Below are 18,153 nucleotides of genomic sequence, written 5' to 3' on the forward strand. Positions count from 1 at the left end.
GGACTGCCTCACAGAAGAAATATCAGCCCACGGAGAGAACGAGATTGAACTTCAATCACGATGGATCTCCAAGGCATCCCTAGTCAATCTCTATACATTTCTGTAAAAAACCCAGCGATAAAGCCCTGTGTTTCTATCATTTTTTGGGCTTCGGTTATTGGTGGTAGCTGCACAAGATTCAGCTGCCCTGCGCGCCGGACAGGCCAACTGTTGCCATTTTGAAACATTTCATGTGTCTGAAGGTACAAACTCTGCCCGGAGAGCAAATCAAGTGCACTACAGGCCTCCCGCTGGCCAATGGGATGGCTCAGATGACCTTGTCTGCAGTACAAGAAAGCTACAGCAAAGATATCAGAACATTTAAAACCAGGACTAGAGAGAGACTGTCAACGAATACAGCAAAGATATCAGAACATTTAAAACCATGACTAGAGAGAAACTGTCAACGAATACAGCAGATATCAGAACATTTAAAACCATGACTAGAGAGAGACTGTCAACGAATACAGCAGATATCAGAACATTTAAAACCATGACTAGAGAGAGACTGTCAACGAATACAGCAGATATCAGAACATTTAAAACCATGACTAGAGAGAAACTGTCAACGAATACAGCAGATATCAGAACATTTAAAACCATGACTAGAGAGAGACTGTCAACGAATACAGCAGATATCAGAACATTTAAAACCATGACTAGAGAGAGACTGTCAACGAATACAGCAGATATCAGAACATTTAAAACCATGACTAGAGAGAGACTGTCAACGAATACAGCAGATATCAGAACATTTAAAACCATGACTAGAGAGAAACTGTCAACGAATACAGCAGATATCAGAACATTTAAAACCATGACTAGAGAGAGACTGTCAACGAATACAGCAGATATCAGAACGTTTAAAACCATGGCTAGAGAGAAACTGTCAACGAATACAGCAGATATCAGAACATTTAAAACCATGACTAGAGAGAGACTGTCAACGAATACAGCAGATATCAGAACATTTAAAACCATGACTAGAGAGAGACTGTCAACGAATACAGCAGATATCAGAACATTTAAAACCATGACTAGAGAGAAACTGTCAACGAATACAGCAGATATCAGAACATTTAAAACCATGACTAGAGAGAAACTGTCAACGAATACAGCAGATATCAGAACATTTAAAACCATGACTAGAGAGAGACTATCAACGAATACAGCAGATATCAGAACATTTAAAACCATGACTAGAGAGAGACTGTCAACGAATACAGCAGATATCAGAACATTTAAAACCATGACTAGAGAGAAACTGTCAACGAATACAGCAGATATCAGAACATTTAAAACCATGACTAGAGAGAGACTGTCAACGAATACAGCAGATATCAGAACATTTAAAACCATGACTAGAGAGAGACTGTCAACGAATACAGCAGATATCAGAACATTTAAAACCATGACTAGAGAGAAACTGTCAACGAATACAGCAGATATCAGAACATTTAAAACCATGACTAGAGAGAAACTGTCAACGAATACAGCAGATATCAGAACATTTAAAACCATGACTAGAGAGAGACTGTCAACGAATACAGCAGATATCAGAACATTTAAAACCATGACTAGAGAGAAACTGTCAATGAATACAGCAGATATCAGAACATTTAAAACCATGGCTAGAGAGAAACTGTCAACGAATACAGCAGATATCAGAACATTTAAAACCATGACTAGAGAGAAACTGTCAACGAATACAGCAGATATCAGAACATTTAAAACCATGACTAGAGAGAGACTGTCAACGAATACAGCAGATATCAGAACATTTAAAACCATGACTAGAGAGAAACTGTCAACGAATACAGCAGATATCAGAACATTTAAAACCATGACTAGAGAGACTGTCAACGAATACAGCAGATATCAGAACATTTAAAACCATGGCTAGAGAGAGACTGTCAACGAATACAGCAGATATCAGAACATTTAAAACCATGACTAGAGAGAAACTGTCAACGAATACAGCAGATATCAGAACATTTAAAACCATGACTAGAGAGAGACTGTCAACGAATACAGCAGATATCAGAACGTTTAAAACCATGGCTAGAGAGAAACTGTCAACGAATACAGCAGATATCAGAACATTTAAAACCATGACTAGAGAGAAACTGTCAACGAATACAGCAGATATCAGAACATTTAAAACCATGACTAGAGAGAAACTGTCAACGAATACAGCAGATATCAGAACATTTAAAACCATGACTAGAGAGAAACTGTCAACGAATACAGCAGATATCAGAACATTTAAAACCATGACTAGAGAGAGACTGTCAACGAATACAGCAGATATCAGAACATTTAAAACCATGACTAGAGAGAAACTGTCAACGAATACAGTAGATATCAGAACATTTAAAACCATGACTAGAGAGAAACTGTCAACGAATACAGCAGATATCAGAACATTTAAAACCATGACTAGAGAGAGACTGTCAACGAATACAGCAGATATCAGAACATTTAAAACCATGACTAGAGAGAAACTGTCAACGAATACAGCAGATATCAGAACATTTAAAACCATGACTAGAGAGAAACTGTCAACGAATACAGCAGATATCAGAACATTTAAAACCATGACTAGAGAGAGACTGTCAACGAATACAGCAGATATCAGAACATTTAAAACCATGACTAGAGAGAGACTGTCAACGAATACAGCAGATATCAGAACATTTAAAACCATGACTAGAGAGAAACTGTCAACGGATACAGCAGATATCAGAACATTTAAAACCATGACTAGAGAGAAACTGTCAACGAATACAGCAGATATCAGAACATTTAAAACCATGACTAGAGAGAAACTGTCAACGAATACAGCAGATATCAGAACATTTAAAACCATGACTAGAGAGAAACTGTCAACGAATACAGCAGATATCAGAACATTTAAAACCATGGCTAGAGAGAAACTGTCAACGAATACAGCAGATATCAGAACATTTAAAACCATGACTAGAGAGAGACTGTCAACGAATACAGCAGATATCAGAACATTTAAAACCATGACTAGAGAGAAACTGTCAACGAATACAGCAGATATCAGAACATTTAAAACCATGACTAGAGAGAGACTGTCAACGAATACAGCAGATATCAGAACATTTAAAACCATGACTAGAGAGAAACTGTCAATGAATACAGCAGATATCAGAACATTTAAAACCATGGCTAGAGAGAAACTGTCAACGAATACAGCAGATATCAGAACATTTAAAACCATGACTAGAGAGAAACTGTCAACGAATACAGCAGATATCAGAACATTTAAAACCATGACTAGAGAGAGACTGTCAACGAATACAGCAGATATCAGAACATTTAAAACCATGACTAGAGAGAAACTGTCAACGAATACAGCAGATATCAGAACATTTAAAACCATGACTAGAGAGAAACTGTCAACGAATACAGCAGATATCAGAACATTTAAAACCATGACTAGAGAGAGACTGTCAACGAATACAGCAGATATCAGAACATTTAAAACCATGACTAGAGAGAGACTGTCAACGAATACAGCAGATATCAGAACATTTAAAACCATGGCTAGAGAGAGACTGTCAACGAATACAGCAGATATCAGAACATTTAAAACCATGACTAGAGAGAGACTGTCAACGAATACAGCAGATATCAGAACATTTAAAACCATGACTAGAGAGAGACTGTCAACGAATACAGCAGATATCAGAACATTTAAAACCATGACTAGAGAGAAACTGTCAACGAATACAGCAGATATCAGAACATTTAAAACCATGACTAGAGAGAGACTGTCAACGAATACAGCAGATATCAGAACATTTAAAACCATGACTAGAGAGAAACTGTCAACGAATACAGCAGATATCAGAACATTTAAAACCATGACTAGAGAGAAACTGTCAACGAATACAGCAGATATCAGAACATTTAAAACCATGACTAGAGAGAAACTGTCAACGAATACAGCAGATATCAGAACATTTAAAACCATGACTAGAGAGAGACTGTCAACGAATACAGCAGATATCAGAACATTTAAAACCATGACTAGAGAGAGACTGTCAACGAATACAGCAGATATCAGAACATTTAAAACCATGACTAGAGAGAAACTGTCAACGAATACAGCAGATATCAGAACATTTAAAACCATGACTAGAGAGAGACTGTCAACGAATACAGCAGATATCAGAACATTTAAAACCATGACTAGAGAGAGACTGTCAACGAATACAGCAGATATCAGAACATTTAAAACCATGACTAGAGAGAAACTGTCAACGGATACAGCAGATATCAGAACATTTAAAACCATGACTAGAGAGAAACTGTCAACGAATACAGCAGATATCAGAACATTTAAAACCATGACTAGAGAGAAACTGTCAACGAATACAGCAGATATCAGAACATTTAAAACCATGACTAGAGAGAAACTGTCAACGAATACAGCAGATATCAGAACATTTAAAACCATGGCTAGAGAGAAACTGTCAACGAATACAGCAGATATCAGAACATTTAAAACCATGACTAGAGAGAGACTGTCAACGAATACAGCAGATATCAGAACATTTAAAACCATGACTAGAGAGAAACTGTCAACGAATACAGCAGATATCAGAACATTTAAAACCATGACTAGAGAGAGACTGTCAACGAATACAGCAGATATCAGAACATTTAAAACCATGACTAGAGAGAAACTGTCAACGAATACAGCAGATATCAGAACATTTAAAACCATGACTAGAGAGAAACTGTCAACGAATACAGCAGATATCAGAACATTTAAAACCATGACTAGAGAGAAACTGTCAACGAATACAGCAGATATCAGAACATTTAAAACCATGACTAGAGAGAGACTGTCAACGAATACAGCAGATATCAGAACATTTAAAACCATGACTAGAGAGAGACTGTCAACGAATACAGCAGATATCAGAACATTTAAAACCATGACTAGAGAGAGACTGTCAACGAATACAGCAGATATCAGAACATTTAAAACCATGACTAGAGAGAAACTGTCAACGAATACAGCAGATATCAGAACATTTAAAACCATGACTAGAGAGAAACTGTCAACGGATACAGCAAAGAGCTGCTGTTTTTATGAGGGACTCCATGTTTAAGTTCTTACTCAGCCCTGTCAACACTTTGTATTCAACACTTTGTATTCAACACTTTGTATTCAACACTTTGTATTCAACACTTTGTATTCAGCACTTTGTATTCAACACTTTGTATTCAACACTTTGTATTCAACACTTTGTATTCAGCACTTTGTATTCAACACTTTGTATTCAACACTTTGTATTCAGCAACACTTTGTATTCAGCACTTTGTATTCAACACTTTGTATTCAACACTTTGTATTCAACACTTTGTATTCAGCACTTTGTATTCAGCACTTTGTATTCAACACTTTGTATTCAACACTTTGTATTCAACACTTTGTATTCAACACTTTGTATTCAGCAACACTTTGTATTCAACACTTTGTATTCAACACTTTGTATTCAGCACTTTGTATTCAACACTTTGTATTCAACACTTTGTATTCAACACTTTGTATTCAGCACTTTGTATTCAGCACTTTGTATTCAGCACTTTGTATTCAACACTTTGTATTCAACACTTTGTATTCAACACTTTGTATTCAACACTTTGTATTCAACACTTTGTATTCAGCAACACTTTGTATTCAACAACACTTTGTATTCAGCAACACTTTGTATTCAACACTTTGTATTCAGCACTTTGTATTCAACACTTTGTATTCAACACTTTGTATTCAACACTTTGTATTCAACACTTTGTATTCAACACTTTTATAAGCCATAAAATGCATTTTCTTCCTATTTCCACTCAGCTCTGCAACAAGCAGTGCAGCAGTGATGAATGAGTAGGAAAGTGTATCTACAGGCTTGTTATTATTAGCGGCTTGGGTCTTTTTTAATATCAAGGAATATTTCACTTTCTCTGGTCATAGGAGTAACAACATGAATTTGTGCATGAGGTGGAAATAATGCTCTCTCCCTCTGCGACTTGAGTTTCGCCAACAGCTGGAAGGTGGTGTCCCTTTTTGGTCAGTTTCAGTGGAGGAACGGGAGAGCGGAGGGATGTTGAGAGACTGACCCTCAGTCTGCTGCTCTCTCCCTTTGCTGAGACTGACCCTCAGTCTGCTGCTCTCTCCCTCCGCTGAGACTGACCCTCAGTCTGCTGCTCTCTCCCTCTGCTGAGACTGACCCTCAGTCTGCTGCTCTCTCCCTTTGCTGAGACTGACCCTCAGTCTGCTGCTCTCTCCCTCTGCTGAGACTGACCCTCAGTCTGCTGCTCTCTCCCTTTGCTGAGACTGACCCTCAGTCTGCTGCTCTCTCACTCCGCTGAGACTGACCATCAGATGCAGGCACCATCAGCCCAGTAAAATAAAAAGCTAATTATTTAAATGTCTGCTCACTCAGCTGTGCCTCACAAGTAATACAACAACAGATCTGTTACCGGTGTGATCATATAGCCTCATGTTTTTAATATATATTTTTTATGTCCCAAACTACAATGCATTGGCAGGGCAATTCAAGCAAAGCCAGTATGTGGTGATAATGTATTGGGCCTGTAGCCTACTGCACAAACCTCATTGATACAGGGCTGTTTTTAATTGGTTAATGTTTCAAAGAAAAAAAGTTTAGCCTATTTAAAAAAAAAAAAATTTGAGCGGTAGATCTCGGCTTGCATTTTGGCTCGGAAAGGGATCTTGACTCAGAAAAGGTTGGTGGCCACTGTTCTAGAGTTTTCCTTAACACTATCACAGTTTCCCTTTACTGTGGCAATTGTGATTGAATCAAGGCAATATTTGCCACTTTCAATGCAACATACTGAAACAAAATTTGGTTGTAGGCAGAAGCCAACGGAGTAGGATTCTATTGCATTGACATGAACGACTCAGCCCGTTATCTACACAGACTGCAGCATAACCAATCAGATCTGCTGTAGGCCTATATGCAAAAAGACCATTGCTATATATGGATCTGTGCCATTTTACGTTGAACTGGACTGTGTTTACAGCATGAGCGGTTGTGAGTAGATGCGCTTGTTTTGAGATCAAAGCGAGAGCTGCATGTAACCACGTGGGCACATTTTGTTCATATCCTTTGCTAGTTCCATTATTTTACTTTGAGATTTGTGTGTATTGTGAAGTGTTAGATACTACTGCACTGTTGGAGCTAGGAACACAAGCATTTCGCTACACCTGCAATAACATCTGCTAAACATATTTTTTAGTGGGGCAAAAAGTATTTAGTCAGCCACCAATTGTGCAAGTTCTCCCACTTTAAAAATATGAGAGAGGCCTGTAATTTTCATCATACTTACACTTCAACTATGACAGACAAAATTAGGAAAAAAAATCCAGAAAATCACATTGTAGGATTTTTTATGAATTTATTTGCAAATTATGGTGGAAAATAAGTATTTGGTCAATAACAAAAGTTTATCTCAATACTTTGTTATATACCCTTTGTTGGCAATGACAGAGGTCAAAAGTCTTCACAAGGTTTTCACACACTGTTGCTGGTATTTTGGCCCATTCCTCCATGCAGATCTCCTCTAGAGCAGTGACGTTTTGGGGCTGTTGCTGGGCAACACAGACTTTCAACTCCCTCCAAAGATTTTCTATGGGGTTGAGATCTGGAGACTGGCTAGGCCACTCCAGGACCTTGAAATGCTTCTTACAAAGCCATTCCTTCGTTGCCCGGGCGGTGTGTTTGGGATCATTGTCATGCTGAAAGACCCAGCCACGTTTCATCTTCAATACCCTTGCTGATGGAAGGAGGTTTTCACTCAAAATCTCACAATACATGGCCCCATTCATTCTTTCATTTACACGGATCAGTCATCCTGGTCCCTTTGCAGAAAAACAGCCCCAAAGCATAATATTTCCACCCCATGCTTCACAGTAGGTATGGTGTTCTTTGGATGCAACTCAGCATTCTTTGTCCTCCAAACAAGACGAGTTGAGTTTTTACCAAAAAGTTATATTTTGGTTTCATCTGACCATATGACATTCTCCCAATCATCTTCTGGATCATCCAAATGCTCTCTAGCAAACTTCAGACAGGCCTGGACATGTACTGGCTTAAGCAGGGGGACACGTCTGGCACTGCAGGATTTGAGTCCCTGGCGGCGTAGTGTGTTATTGATGGTAGGCTTTGTTACTTTGGTCCCAGCTCTCTGCAGGTCATTCACTAGGTCCCCCCGTGTGGTTCTGGGATTTTTGCTCACCGTTCTTGTGATCATTTTGACCCCACAGGGTGAGATCTTGCGTGGAGCCCCAGATCGAGGGAGATTATCAGTGGTCTTGTATGTCTTCCATTTCCTAATAATTGCTCCCACAGTTGATTTCTTCAAACCAAGCTGCTTACCTATTGTAGATTCAGTCTTCCCAGCCTGGTGCAGGTCTACAATTTTGTTTCTGGTGTCCTTTGACAGATCTTTGGTCTTGGCCATAGTGGAGTTTAGAGTGTGACTGTTTGAGGTTGAGGTTGTGGACAGGTGTTTTTTATACTGATAACAAGTTCAAACTGGTGCCATTAATACAGGTAACGAGTGGAGGACAGAGGAGCCTCTTAAAGAAGTTACAGGTCTGTGAGAGTCAGAAATCTTGCTTGTTTGTAGGTGACCAAATACTTATTTTCCACCATAATTTGCAAATAAATTCATTACAAATCCTACATTGTGATTTTCTGGATTTTTTTCCCTCATTTTGTCTGTCATAGTTGAAGTGTATTAGCCCAGTTATAGATTGTTTGTAGACAGCCTAAACAAACCTCCGCCTAAACATCAGTGCCACAGATAACTTCCACAAAGCTGTGAACGATCTGAGAAACAAGAAGGGCTTTCTATGCCATCAAAAGGAACATACAATTAGCCATACCAATTAGGATCTGGCTAAAAATACTTGAATCAGTTATACAATCCATTGAATCCAAACATTCACAAAATGGGACAAACACCAAATTTAGAGACTGCATGCAGAATTCTGTAAAAATATCCTCCGTGTACAACGTAAAACACCAAATAATGCATGCAGAGCAGAATTAGGCCGAGACCCGCTAATTATTAAGATCCAGAAAAGAGCCGTTAAATTCTACAACCACCTAAAAGGAAGCGATTCCCAAACCTTCCATAACAAAGCCATCACCTACAGAGAGATGAACCTGGAAAAGAGTCCCGTAAGCAAGCTGGTCCTGAGGCTCTGTTCACAAACAGACCCCACAGAACCCCAGGACAGCAACACAATTAGACACAACCAAATCATGAGAAAACAAAAAGAGAATTACTTGACACATTGGAAAAATTTCACAAAAAAACAGAGCAAACTATAATGCTATTTGGCCCTACACAGAGAGTACACAGTGGCAGAATACCTCACCACTGTGACCGACCCAAACTTAAGCACAGCTTTGACTATGTACAGACTCAGTGAGCATAGCCTTGCTATTGAGAGAGGCTGCTGTAGGCAAACCTGGCTCTGAAGAGAAGACAGGCTATGTGCTCACTGTCCACAAAATGAGGTGGAAACTGAGCTGCACTTCCTAACCTCCTGCCAAATGCATGACCATATTAGAGAGACATATTTCCCTCAGATTACACAGACCTACAAGGAATTCGAAAAACAAATCAAATTTTCATAAACTCCCATATCTATATATATCTATATACATATCATATCTATTATACTCCCATATCTATTACCACAGTGTACCATCACAGCAGCAAAATGTGTGACCTGTTGCCACAAGAAAAGGGCAACCAGTGAAGAACAAACACCATTGTAAATACAACCCATATTTATTTATTTTTCCTTTTGTACTTTAACTATTTGCACATAATGAACTTTTGTGAGTGTAATGTTTACTGTTCATTTTTGTATTGTTTTATTTGACTTTTGTTTATCTATTCCACTTGCTTTAGCAATGTGAACATGTTTCCCATGCCAATACACCCCTTAGAGAGAGGCAGTGAGAGAGAAAGAGGGAGAGGGAGAGGAAGGGTGGCAGAGGGAGATGGAAGGAACTGATTGAGTAAAAGAGAAAAACCATTAGAAAGTTGAGATGTAATATTTAGGAGTAAAAACAGTGATAAGAGAGAGAGGAGAGAAGGCCAGCATCCATGTGACGTTCATCACACATCTTACAGACATTCATCTGGTGAGCTACAAGGGTTACAGGGGAGATGGACACTAAGGAACACTGGATCTAAGTGTGTGAGTGGTTCCTGACCCCCCCCCCCTCTTTCCTCCCCAGGATCGAGGGGTCAGTCCTGGGTTCAGTTCCAGCGTCGAGCCCTGAGCCTCCCTCCCAACTCGTCCTACAGCAATCTCACTGCCCTGCTGACTGTGGCCAATAACCCCAGCCACATCCAGCACTTCCCCTACCTACAGGGCCTGGGGGGCAACGGAACAGGTACCTCCACTGGGACTGGGACAGACTGGGACCAGACTTAGGTGGAATACACTCTTGGTACCATTCCATTGGTGCCGTTGTATCCGACAAACCAAATAAAGTATTTGACATGTGGATGAGGGGTGGATGGGGTGAAGGGAGGAGGGGGATGAAGGGTGGGTGGGGGATGAGGGGTGGGTGGGATAGAAGACATGAGGGGCTGGTGGGGAGTGTGTGGTGAAGGGATGGATGAGGGGTAAGTGGGTGGGTGGAAATGGGTGGGTGGGTGGGTGGGCAGGTGGGGTCAAGGGAGGGATCAGGGGAGGGTGGGGTGAAGGTGGGAGGGTAGGGGTGGGATGTGGTGGAGGGAGGAAAGAGGAGTGGGTGTGGGGAAGTGAGGGGTGGATGTGAATAAACACTACACCTCTCCTCTCACTACACCTCTCCTCTCTCCCTCCCTCTCACTACACCTCTCCCTCTCACTACATACACCTCTCCTCTCTCTCTCCCTCTCACTACATACACCTCTCCTCTCTCTCTCCCTCTCACTACATACACCTCTCCTCTCTCTCTCCCTCTCACTACACCTCTCCTCTCTCTCTCCCTCTCACTACCTCTCCTCTTTCTCTCTCCCTCTCACTACACCGCTCCTCTCTCTCTCCCTCTCACTACACCTCCCCTCTCTCTCCCTCACTACATACACCTCTCCTCTCTCTCTCCCTCTCACTACATACACCTCTCCTCTCTCTCTCCCTCTCACTACATACACCTCTCCTCTCTCTCTCCCTCTCACTACATACACCTCTCCTCTCTCTCTCCCTCTCACTACATACACCTCTCCTCTCTCTCTCCCTCTCACTACATACACCTCTCCTCTCTCTCCCTCTCACTACATACACCTCTCCTCTCTCTCTCCCTCTCACTACATACACCTCTCCTCTCTCTCCCTCTCACTACAACTCTCCCTCCCTCTCACTACCTCTCCTCTCTCTCTCACTACCTCTCCTCTCTCTCTCACTACCTCTCCTCTCTCTCTCACTACACCTCTCCTCTCTCTCACTACACCTCTCCTCTCTCGCCCTCACTACATACACCTCTCCTCTCTCTCCCTCTCACTACATACACCTCTCCTCTCTCTCTCACTACCTCTCCTCTCTCTCTCACTACCTCTCCTCTCTCTCTCTCACTACCTCTCCTCTCTCTCTCACTACCTCTCTCTCTCACTACACCTCTCCTCTCTCTCTCACTACACCTCTCCTCTCTCACTACACCTCTCCTCTCTCTCCCTCTCACTACATACACATCTCCTCTCTCTCTCTCTCCCTCTCACTGCACCTCTCCTCTCTCTCCCTCTCACTGCACCTCTCCTCTCTCTCCCTCTCTCTCACTGTACCTCTCTCCCTCTCTCACTACACCTCTCTCCTCTCTCTCTCTCACTACATACACCTCTCCTCTCTCTCCCTCTCTCTCACTACACCTCTCCTCTCTCTCCCTCCCTCTCACTGCACCTCTCCTCTCTCTCTCCCTCCCTCCTCTCTCCCTCCCTCTCCTCTCTCCCTCACTACCTCTCCTCTCTCTCACTACCTCTCCTCTCTCTCACTACCTCTCCTCTCTCTCACTACCTCTCCTCTCTCTCTCACTACACCTCTCCTCTCTCTCACTACACCTCTCCTCTCTCTCCCTCTCACTACATACACCTCTCCTCTCTCTCTCTCCCTCTCACTGCACCTCTCCTCTCTCTCTCCCTCTCACTACACCTCTCCTCTCTCTCTCTCCCTCTCACTACACCTCTCTCTCTCCCTCTCACTACACCTCTCCTCTCTCCCTCCCTCTCACTACCTCTCCTCTCTCTCTCACTACCTCTCCTCTCTCTCTCACTACCTCTCCTCTCTCTCTCACTACCTCTCCTCTCTCTCTCACTACCTCTCCTCTCTCTCTCACTACACCTCTCCTCTCTCTCTCACTACACCTCTCCTCTCTCTCACTACACCTCTCCTCTCTTGCCCTCTCACTACATACACCTCTCCTCTCTCTCTCCCTCTCACTACATACACCTCTCCTCTCTCTCTCACTACCTCTCCTCTCTCTCTCACTACCTCTCCTCTCTCTCTCACTACACCTCTCCTCTCTCTCTCACTACACCTCTCCTCTCTCTCCCTCTCACTACATACACCTCTCCTCTCTCTCTCTCTCCCTCTCACTGCACCTCTCCTCTCTCTCTCCCTCTCACTGCACCTCTCCTCTCTCTCCCTCTCACTGCACCTCTCCTCTCTCTCACTGTACCTCTCTCCCTCTCTCACTACACCTCTCCTCTCTCTCTCTCTCACTACACCTCTCCTCTCTCTCACTACACACACCTCTCCTCTTTCTCCCTCTCTCTCACTACACCTCTCCTCTCTCTCCCTCCCTCTCACTGCACCTCTCCTCTCTCTCTCCCTCCCTCTCACTGCACCTCTCCTCTCTCTCTCCCTCCCTCCTCCCTCCCTCCCTCCCTCCCTCCCTCCCTCCCTCCCTCCCTCCCTCCCTCCCTCCCTCCCTCCCTCCCTCCCTCCCTCCCTCCCTCCCTCCCTCCCTCCCTCCCTCCCTCCCTCCCTCCCTCCCTCCCTCCCTCCCTCCCTCCCTCTCCTCTCTCCCTCCCTCTCCCTCTCCTCCCTCCCTCCCTCCCTCCCTCTCCTCTCTCCCTCCCTCTCCTCTCTCCCTCCCTCTCCCTCTCCTCCCTCTCCTCCCTCTCCTCTCTCCCTCTCTCCCTCCCTCTCACTACACCTCTCCTCTCTCCCTCCCTCTCACTACACCTCTCCTCTCTCCCTCCCTCTCACTACACCTCTCCTCTCTCTCTCCCTCTCACTACACCTCTCCTCTCTCTCTCCCTCTCACTACACCTCTCCCTCTCATTACACCTCTCCCTCTCACTCCCTCTCATTACACCTCTCCTCTCTCCTCTCGCACTCCCTCTCACTACACCTCTCTTTTGGCTCTCCTCTTCTCCTCTAACAGGAAGTGAGCGTAGGTTTGAGCTGACTCCAGTGGCGGCCATCTCTGTCCACCTATTTGCCAGTGAGGGGGTGGAGCTCCAGGTGAACTGCCCAATCAGCATCTCCATCTCTCTACCGGCCAATTGCGGCCTGAAGGAGAACCAACACATCCCAGCCTGGAGGTTTGACCCCAGTCTAGGTGAGTACACAAACACACAGCTTTTCAGTTTTTCTGAGCAGGGAGCAGAATTCCTCCCCTCGGAACCTCTAATCAGTAGGGTAAGGTACATGTTGTGTGTGTCTACCCTTCTGCATCCTTCATCAGTGGGATCTATGTTTCCTGAAAGTTGATGGGATGTGTGTATCTCAGTCAGGCTGGGAAATGCATCACTACATACTTTTTTTAAAGGAACTGGGAGGAAAAACCGTACCAGAGTGCAACACACACACACACACACACACACACACACACTGTACAGTGAGACGGGAGATTACAGTGTGGCAGAGTTATGAATGGAATAATTGAGAACTTTATAAAAGATTATCTGACATATTATTGGACGTAACGCACCGTATTAAAACACAATACTTCTTGTTCCTGATTACATCCACATCACAAGATTGGTTAGGAAATGTAGCCTAACCTGTTTGGAAATCCCTCCCTCCCCAGATCAGTAGAGGTGTAGTCAGCCGTAGATCATTGACTCAGACAGCAGTGGAGTGATTTAGGAGGGTAGCCAGAGTAGTGCTTGAACCAGTCAAGCTGAGGTACACACACACACACACACACACACACACACACACACACACACACACAGATATACAGATAGGTGTAAACAATCACACACTGTACTGTACCGAGCCCAACACAGCCATGTTCTCCTGAGGAGTCAACTCTCTCACTGGGTGACCCTTTACATGATTGACATTGAAAGCCACTGTTCCCAGGATGCCTTATAGTCAGAGGGTATGTAGCCTTGTGTCAATACACGCACACTGTATGGGATTAATATTTCCCAGAAACAGACACCTTTGGTCCTCTGTGTTTCAGTCCACTGTTTCCCTAGCAACCCCCAAATAACAAACCTAACAGACCTGGGGCTTTAATTGAGTTTCTCCAGTGACCAGTTTGTGTGTGTGTGTGTGTGCGTATGCGAGCGAGTGTGTTTGAGATTTCTCCAGAAATATTTCTGCCTGATCATTCTTTCTCCACACAAAGAAGCCAATGTTAGGAGGGACTGTGTTGTTGTCTAGGCTTGCACATGGAGAGGGGATAACACACACCAACTCTCACACACACACACACACACCAACTCTCACACACACACACCAACTCTCACACACACACACCAACTCTCACACACACACACCAACTCTCACAGACGCATACACACACCAACTCTCACACACACACACCAACTCTCACATACACACACCAACTCTCATACACACACACACCAACTCTCACAGATGCATACACACACCAACTCTCTCACACACCCACACACACACACACACACACCAACTCTTTCGCTCACACACACACACACACACCAACTCTCACACAGACAAACAGATGCTTGAGCACACACACAGCAACTCGCGCACACACACACAGAATATTGAGCACACAGACACACACAAACTCTCACACACAGACGCTTGAGCACACAGATGCTTGAGCACACACACACCAACTCTCACACAGACACACAGATGCTTGAGCATACAGACCCACACAAACTCTCACACACAGATGCTTGAGCAAAAGACACACACAGACTTGGTTAAACCTGTTCTGCTAGTTTAACTGACAGCATGTATTTTGTTCTGTGATGTTGTGGAGTACTGAGCTGAATGATGTCACATACTGTTAGAAAGGAGCTGGTTTACCTCTGTGTGTTTATGATGTAAATACCATCCAGTTAATGATGTAACTACCATCCAGACTCAATACATTACAGAGAGGAGTTAATGATGTCCATACATTACAGAGAGGAGTTAATGATGTCCATACATTACAGAGAGGAGTTAATGATGTCAATACATTACAGAGAGGAGTTAATGATGTCAATACATTACAGAGAGGAGTTAATGATGTAATTACCATCCAGACTCAATACATTACAGAGAGGAGTTAATGATGTCAATACATTACAGAGAGGAGTTAATGATGTCCATACATTACAGAGAGGAGTTAATGATGCCAATACATTACAGAGAGGAGTTAATGATGTCAATACATTACAGAGAGGAGTTAATGATGTAATTACCATCCAGACTCAATACATTACAGAGAGGAGTTAATGATGCCAATACATTAGAGAGGAGTTAATGATGTAATTACCATCCAGACTCAATACATTACAGAGAGGAGTTAATGATGTCAATACATTACAGAGAGGAGTTAATGATGTCAATACATTACAGAGAGGAGTTAATGATGTCCATACATTACAGAGAGGAGTTAATGATGTCAATACATTACAGAGAGGAGTTAATGATGTCAATACATTACAGAGAGGAGTTAATGATGTAATTACCATCCAGACTCAATACATTACAGAGAGGAGTTAATGATGTCAATACATTACAGAGAGGAGTTAATGATGTCCATACATTACAGAGAGGAGTTAAGGATGCCAATACATTACAGAGAGGAGTTAAGGATGTCAATACATTACAGAGAGGAGTTAATGATGTCAATACATTACAGAGAGGAGTTAATGATGCCAATACATTACAGAGAGGAGTTAATGATGTCAATACATTACAGAGAGGAGTTAATGATGTCAATACATTACAGAGATGAGTTAATGATGTCAATACATTACAGAGAGGAGTTAATGATGCCAATACATTACAGAGAGGAGTTAATGATGTCAATACATTACAGAGAGGAGTTAAGGATGTCAATACATTACAGAGAGGAGTTAATGATGTCAATACATTACAGAGAGGAGTTAATGATGCCAATACATTACAGAGAGGAGTTAATGATGTCAATACATTACAGAGAGGAGTTAATGATGTCAATACATTACAGAGAGGAGTTAATGATGCCAATACATTACAGAGAGGAGTTAATGATGCCAATACATTACAGAGAGGAGTTAATGATGTCAATACATTACAGAGAGGAGTTAATGATGTCAATACATTACAGAGAGGAGTTAATGATGTAATTACCATCCAGACTCAATACATTACAGAGAGGAGTTAATGATGTCAATACATTACAGAGAGGAGTTAATGATGTCAATACATTACAGAGAGGAGTTAATGATGTCAATACATTACAGAGAGGAGTTAATGATGTAATTACCACCCAGACTCAATACATTACAGAGAGGAGTTAATGATGTCCATACATTACAGAGAGGAGTTAATGATGTCAATACATTACAGAGAGGAGTTAATGATGTCCATACATTACAGAGAGGAGTTAATGATGTCAATACATTACAGAGAGGAGTTAATGATGTCAATACATTACAGAGAGGAGTTAATGATGTCAATACATTACAGAGAGGAGTTAATGATGTCACTACATTACAGAGAGGAGTTAATGATGTCAATACATTACAGAGAGGAGTTAATGATGTCAATACATTACAGAGAGGAGTTAATGATGTCACTACATTACAGAGAGGAGTTAAGGATGTCAATACATTACAGAGAGGAGTTAATGATGTCCATACATTACAGAGAGGAGTTAATGATGTCCATACATTACAGAGAGGAGTTAATGATGCCAATACATTACAGAGAGGAGTTAATGATGTCCATACATTACAGAGAGGAGTTAATGATGCCAATACATTACAGAGAGGAGTTAATGATGTCAATACATTACAGAGAGGAGTTAATGATGTCCATACATTACAGAGAGGAGTTAATGATGCCAATACATTACAGAGAGGAGTTAATGATGCCAATACATTACAGAGAGGAGTTAATGATGTCAATACATTACAGAGAGGAGTTAAGGATGTCAATACATTACAGAGAGGAGTTAATGATGTCAATACATTACAGAGAGGAGTTAATGATGCCAATACATTACAGAGAGGAGTTAATGATGTCAATACATTACAGAGAGGAGTTAATGATGTCAATACATTACAGAGAGGAGTTAATGATGCCAATACATTACAGAGAGGAGTTAATGATGCCAATACATTACAGAGAGGAGTTAATGATGTCAATACATTACAGAGAGGAGTTAATGATGTCAATACATTACAGAGAGGAGTTAATGATGTAATTACCATCCAGACTCAATACATTACAGAGAGGAGTTAATGATGTCAATACATTACAGAGAGGAGTTAATGATGTCAATACATTACAGAGAGGAGTTAATGATGTCAATACATTACAGAGAGGAGTTAATGATGTAATTACCACCCAGACTCAATACATTACAGAGAGGAGTTAATGATGTCCATACATTACAGAGAGGAGTTAATGATGTCAATACATTACAGAGAGGAGTTAATGATGTCCATACATTACAGAGAGGAGTTAATGATGTCAATACATTACAGAGAGGAGTTAATGATGTCAATACATTACAGAGAGGAGTTAATGATGTCAATACATTACAGAGAGGAGTTAATGATGTCACTACATTACAGAGAGGAGTTAATGATGTCAATACATTACAGAGAGGAGTTAAT

General features: G+C 42.1%; 1 protein-coding gene across 2 annotated transcripts in view; it reads left to right on the forward strand.

The window, feature by feature from the left end:
* Positions 1 to 18,153, forward strand: part of LOC110520771 (protein FAM171A1) — a 46,021-nt gene that overhangs the window by 19,044 nt on the left and 8,824 nt on the right. For both annotated transcript variants that reach the window (XM_036967159.1, XM_036967158.1), the window contains 2 exons: positions 10,362 to 10,520; positions 13,494 to 13,670. In XM_036967159.1, the coding sequence (XP_036823054.1) occupies positions 10,362 to 10,520; positions 13,494 to 13,670 (336 nt within the window). The remainder of the gene's footprint in view (positions 1 to 10,361; positions 10,521 to 13,493; positions 13,671 to 18,153) is intronic.

The sequence above is a fragment of the Oncorhynchus mykiss genome, chromosome 3, assembly GCF_013265735.2.
Source record: "Oncorhynchus mykiss isolate Arlee chromosome 3, USDA_OmykA_1.1, whole genome shotgun sequence".
NCBI classification, from domain to species: domain Eukaryota; kingdom Metazoa; phylum Chordata; class Actinopteri; order Salmoniformes; family Salmonidae; genus Oncorhynchus; species Oncorhynchus mykiss.